Genomic DNA, 6,072 nt, shown 5'->3' with positions numbered 1-6,072 from the left:
ACGATCGTGGCAGAAATGGGAGTGTGTGCAAAGAGAGAGAGGAGAGGCAAGGCTCTTTATAAACAAACTGCTCTCAGTTGAACAAATAGAGCAAGAACTCACACTTCACCAAACGCAGGATGCTAAACCATCCATGAGGGATGCACACCCTCTAACAATAGTGAGATTTGGAGGAGACACACATCCAGGCTGTATCGGGCCTTAAATGATTTGTTTTGACTCTTAGCCCGCCAGATGGGACACTTTACCGCACTGTGGAGGAGGGTCAGGGACACGAAGCTGCAGGCACAGAGGTGGATATAGGTGGCTGCCAGAGTGCAGGCAGGCTGGAGCTCCCGGGTGCCACAGGAGTCCTGCACACAAAGGCTAAGGAATGGTGCAGGCTCCATCTGAAATCAGAGCCCCCCAGTCACTGTCTCTAGCCTAGGCCTCTGCTCCATGCCAATCCCCAGGGTAGATTGGGGAAAGACCTTGCTGTGCTCCAGGGCACAGGCTCACACTCACCACCCGGAAGCAGTTCCCCAAGCTGGATGAGGGGTCCTGGAAGAAGGCCTGGCGGGCGGGGCTCTGTTCTGGGCAGCTCGGCTCAGGCTTCTCGGTGGCCCTGCAGTCACCATCCACCTGGTGGGACAGATGCAAGACTCATGCATGCAGCTGAACCATGTGGCTCCCCCACATACATTGGCCTTAGCGGGAGACTCCACCCAACCCTGGGTCTGCAAAGACCACTGCAGAGCCGGCAGGCCACCTGCCGCTCCTGGGACTCTGCAGCGAGCGGCCCTCGAGACACTCAGCCGGAGGGAAGAAAAGCAGGTGCACCTGCTCACCTGCCAGGCCGGGCTGAGCTCCTCCAGGCTGTGAGCCACAGAGCCGTCCGGCAACATCAGATCGGTGCCTGCTTCGTTGTCGCTGGTGTCCAGAAGGCCAGCGGATATGCCTGTGGGGAGGAGGAAAGATGAGGTGATCCTGAGAGCCCCTGATCCTCCCCCAGGGGTCCTGGATGAGAGATAAGCCTCAGGCACACGAAGGATTGGTAAAATCCCTCCAACCCAGACTCCCAGAGCTCTGGCCCCAAACCCTCATCAGAAGAAGGAGAGAAAGCACAGAGACTGAGGACAGCATGTGTCCCCCCATCCCCTCTCCACATCGTCAGCACGAGTGGCCAGAATCCAGGCCTGCCCTTTGTGTTCTTTGGCAGAGGGACCACAGAAAGGCCAACTCCACCTTGGAGCCATATATCCAAGGGATGCGGGAAGAAAGCCTGGGCCTTGGTGCCGGCCTCTCAACCACAGTGGCTGCCTACAGCTCGGGGACCTGTTGCACTGGAAGCTGAGAATGGTGCATCCCGAACAGGATTTTGATGGTGGGCCAACTCTGCCAGGGCCCAGATTAACCGTGGTGCCACAGGTGCACAGTCAGGCTGCAGAGGCCGGTGACCACGTCACAGGACATGGAGACCCCGTCCTCACTGGCCGGCTCAATCCTGGGGACCTCCCTCCTTTTCATGGCAAAAGGCAGCCGGAGGTCTGGACGGCTATCCCGTGGCATGGAGGAGTTGTACAGCCTGTAGGCCTGTGGACCGGAGGAAGTGGGCAGGAGGGATGACCGACAGCCAGGGGACGAGCTTGAAACTGCCATCCCCCAGGCAACCTGCCACAGGCATAGGTCTCCAGGGGAAGCTCGGGACTCTCCTCCTCACCTAAAGGCTGGAGTAGATGAGGGTCACATGGTTCAGCTCCAAGGTCAGGACCATGAGCCCCAAGCCTGTCCGACTCAGCATCCGTGAGAATGTGCTGTGAGCAAAGTCTTGGGCCAGGAGGATGCTGCTGCACTGGACGCTGAGGTCCCACACCCGGCCGTCAAAAGTCACCACGTGCTGGGCCCTGGCAACCAGGGCGTGGTCTGGGGAGAAGCAGCCACAAAGGCACGCTGAGTGGAGCCAGCTCCATCCACCGCAGTGGGAGCACGATCCCTGCTGGGTACCCCGATGCCTAGAGCCTTGGCTTAGCCTGCCCTGAGGCCAGGAGTCCCCCTCCCCTGGTGCGGCAGCCAGAGGCCCAGTGATCCCCCACCAGCTTCAGGATGACGTGAGCTGAATGGCTATGGCCCGATTCCGCCCTAACGAGGAATAGAGTCCCCAGACCCGCTACAAAACTGCTGTGCTAAGTAACAAAGCCTGGCTCAGAAGCCACATAGTCATCCTTCTGTTTACATCGGATGTCCAGAGCAGGCACAGCCATGGACATACCAGGCACACTGGTAGCTTTTAAAAACAATTGTGGTAAGGCATGCACAACTCTGAATAAACTGGAAGCCACTGAATCGTGCACTTAAAATTCACACATCAGCCGGGCACGGTGGTGCTAAGCCATCCCAGCACTTTGCGAGGCTGAGGAAGGAAGATCACTTGAACCCAGGAGGTCAAGGGTGCGGGGAGCCGAAAGCGCACCGCTGCACTCCAACCATGACAACAGAGTGAGACCTAGTCTCAAAAAAAAAAAAATTATACAAGTCATCCATTTAATCTCAAGGAAGCTGCTCAAGTGGGGAAAAAACATTGACCGTTTAAGTGGATGGCCAACGGCTACCTCAAACATGACACTGGTGTCCTGCAGACCAGCCCTATTCACGGTAGGGAAGAGATGGCCTGTGAAGGAACAGGTCTGACCAGTCCAGCCAGTGTAGCCCCTGAGCTGTGCCTTGGGGGTGTTCGTGCCCATGGTGGGAAAGCACCATCCATAGTGCACAGCCAGACACCTGTTGGCCAGGGCCAGCATCCCAAAGGAGGCGCTACCGGCCCCGTGGTCAGCTGTCAGAACTGAGGGGCACAGAGAAGCCCATGGTCACACGCACAGGACTTCAAGACCAGGCTGTTTTTTTTTGTTTTTTTTTTTGTTTTTTTTTTTACAAGATCAGCGTGCTGCTAAGACCTGACTACACCCACGCTTCTATGGAGCCGTAGACTTCCATGTGAGTCGCACACCGATAAACCGCTACTTGCCAAGCCTGGGTACGGTGGCTCCCACACGGACATGAGGGGCTTCCTCGTGCATTAAAAACCATACATGCTCCTTACCCACGTGAGTAAGCCACGTGGTTACCTGCATTTCACAGTAAAGGAAGCTGAGTCCACGGATGTTAGCAGACTCACCTGAGCCACAGGCAAGCTTCTCGGGAGCCCAGAGCTCATCGTCCCAGCACCGCCCTTGACTGCACTGCTGGGCAAGGTCATATAATCTGGAGAAAAGCAGGATGTGCAGCCTCAGCCCTAGTCCCATAGGACCTTGGGAAGTCCAATAAGCTCTGGGCCTAGCACGGTAATGCCACAGGCCTCTGCAGGCTTCCCTGTGCCGCCACAGTCCCTGCCCCTGCATGGCCCTGCTGTTGTGCCCACGGGGTGGGGGGCTCCCAGGGAGTAGGGTGGCACAGCCCGGGGCAGGACTCATGCCTCCAGAGACCCTGCAGCAGGCGGCATCTGAGCCGGTAGAACTCGGATGGCATGTTGGCCCTGGACAGGTGTCGGAGTGGCCACGGCAGCTTCTCCTCCATCAGGTAGCCAGTCCCCCACACCACATCGCCCCCAGGAAGCAGCGGCGTCACCACCACTGAGTAGTTCCTAGAGGGAACCCGCAGGACAAGCTGCTGAGCCGTGCTTTCTTTGGCTGCAGAGGGGGAGCTCACAGGTCTGCAGGAAGAGCTATACCATGGAGAGAATTGGGGTGCATCTTGGGGAGGGCTGTCCTTGTTCTAGAAAATCCCATAATGAGCTGGAGGAGCACAGAGGCTGGCATGACAGCGGAGGTGGTGGGTGACGCCGGGACAGAAACAAGCTGCCTTATTTTGATGACACAGATATCTTATGTCATGTCTGATCTGCCCCCTGGGTCTTGGGCAGCATGGGGACTCTGTGTGTGGATGCAAAAAATAGGAGCTGGAAGGTGTAGGAAATTGTTTTGTTTTTTTGAGACAGAATCTCATTCTGTTTCCCAAGCTCGAGTATAGTGGTACGATCTCGATTCCCAGCTACCTCTGCCTCCTGGATTTAAGTGATTCTCCTTTCTCAGCCTCCAGAGTAGCTGGAACTACATGCGCTCACTGCCATGCCTGGCTGATTTTTAAATTTTTAGTAGAGTCAGTGTTTCCCCATGTTGGCTACGCTGGTCTCGAACTCCCGACCTCAAGTGATCTGCCCAAAGTGCTGAGATTACAGGCATAAGCCAGTGTGCCTGACCGACAGGTCTAGGCAATTTCTACAGTTGAGGGGAAGACTGAAACTTTCTCAATATGTAGAGTAGGGTCAAGCCTGTGAGATATGAATGATCGGGGAGATCTGGGCTCATGTGGGGTTGGAGTGAGAAGAGAAATATTGCACGCTCTGTTGTTGATGGGCCACTGAGGGGGACGGGCAGGTGGACTCGCTTACCTTTTAGGGAGCCCAGAGGCCCTGCAGCTGGGGGCCGGAAGCAGCTTCGACACCCTCACTGCCATTTAAATCCATTTTTTGGTATCCCCACGAGATTCCACTCACCGGGTAGGCAAATAACCAGGCAGGTGATTGTTCAACCAAGCCAAAGCCCCGCCCTGGGAGCTCTTCCCTTCCTCAGCCTACATTCTGACCGCAAGGCGGCAGGAGCGGGAACTTGTATTACGTGGAGCCTTTTCCCCATGATGTGGGTCCGGTCCCTATTCTACAGCTGGGGAAACTGAGGCACACAGAGCCGATGCAGAGACATCCCAGGAAGAGGCAGAACCAGAATCCAGATGCTCTGCAAGGCCACCGGCATGGAAGAAGGGGCGGCCCCATTGCCTGTAGCCCGGTTCCTGGTGGGCATCATGGCTGTGAGGGAAAAGGATATTTGGTCCCCAGGCCCCTGCTCTAGACTGGGTTCCCCATTTCTATCCACCACCCCCGTGTTCTCAACACAGGGACAAAAGGGGCCTTTTGAAGTGAATGGGTGATCACATCCTTCGTAGGTCAGTGCAGAAGCCAGAGTCCTCCTCTCATCCCCTAGCCTTGGAACCTCCCAGTCGCATCAGCCCCACCACCTTGCTATTCAAACAGGACAGGCACGGTGGCTCATGCCCGTAATCCCTGCACAGAGTCTCTGGAGCCCAGGATTCTAAGACGAGCCTGGAAAATACAGTGAAATCCCATCTCTACTAAAGATACAAAAATTAGCCGAGTAAGGTGGTGAATGCTTGTAATCCCAGCAACTTGGCAGGCTGAGGCAGGACAATCACTTGAATTTGAGAGAGGTTGCAGTGAGCTGAGATCACACCATGGCACTCCAGCCTGGGTGACGGAGAATGAGACTCCATCTCAAAAACAAACAGGACAAGCACATCCCTCTCCCAGTCCTCTGTGCAGTGGAGCCCCCACCTGGAGCTCTCTTTCCACACTGGCCCTGTGGCTCTTGCTTGAACTGTACTTTCTCCTCAAAGCTGGCCATGGCCACACCATAGGATCCCCAGCTCACCGTCTCACCAATGTTCCATCTCAAGCATTTGCCACCTAAGGTATGGCTCAGTGGTGGTAAACGATGAGCGGTGGGCCACACCCAGCCTGTAGCCGGCTTCTGCACAGCCTGCAAGAAAGAAGGGCTTTTATGTGTTTAAAAGATTACATAACAGGTCGGGAGTAATGGCTCATGCCTGTAATTCCAACACTTTAGAAGGCCGAATGGGTTACATAACTGAAGGTCAGGAGTTTGAGACCAGCCTGGAGTGGCAAAACCCTGTCTACTAAAAACGCAAAAAATTAGCCAGGTGCAGTAGTGCACACACCTGTAGTCCCAGCAACCCGGAGGGCTGAGGCAGGAGAATCACTTGAACATAGGAGGCAGAGGTTGCAATGAGCTGAGATTACACAACTGAGACAGAGCAAGACTCCATTTAAAAAAAAAAGATGATTACAAAGCAAAAGCAAGGAAATGTGACAGAGCAGAATGGCCTGCTTAAGAGGTGATTCTCGGGCTTTCTGCAGGGAGCTGTGCATACTCTGCTGTAGATGATTTCTTGGGCTTCGTGTCTGTCTCTGAGTAAAACTGAGCTTCCTGAAGGCAGGGGTCATCT

The 6,072-nt window shown here is 55.3% G+C and overlaps 1 protein-coding gene across 3 annotated transcripts in view; it reads right to left on the bottom strand.

Moving 5' to 3' along the window:
• Positions 1–5,144, bottom strand: part of LOC144582907 (uncharacterized) — a 7,708-nt gene extending 2,564 nt beyond the window's left edge. The window contains exons 1-3 of one of the 3 annotated variants that reach the window (XR_013536466.1): positions 1,700–5,141; positions 828–937; positions 1–621 (exon numbers count right to left, since the gene is read on the bottom strand). The exon at positions 1–621 is cut by the window's left edge and continues 2,564 nt beyond it. Coding sequence is in view for 2 of the 3 variants with exons in the window: in XM_078375593.1 (XP_078231719.1) it covers positions 424–621; positions 828–937; positions 3,152–3,446 (603 nt within the window). In the remaining variant the exon portion in view is untranslated. Of the gene's footprint in view, positions 622–827; positions 938–1,699 lie in introns of all 3 variants that reach the window. The other 2 variants (XM_078375593.1, XM_078375594.1) reach the window with 2 other exon arrangements.
• Between the last annotated feature and the right edge of the window lie 928 nt (positions 5,145–6,072).

The sequence above is a fragment of the Callithrix jacchus genome, chromosome 5, assembly GCF_049354715.1.
Source record: "Callithrix jacchus isolate 240 chromosome 5, calJac240_pri, whole genome shotgun sequence".
In the NCBI taxonomy this organism is placed as follows: domain Eukaryota; kingdom Metazoa; phylum Chordata; class Mammalia; order Primates; family Cebidae; genus Callithrix; species Callithrix jacchus.
Note: the sequence above shows the minus strand (reverse complement) of the source record. Positions and strands in the feature narration are given on the sequence as shown.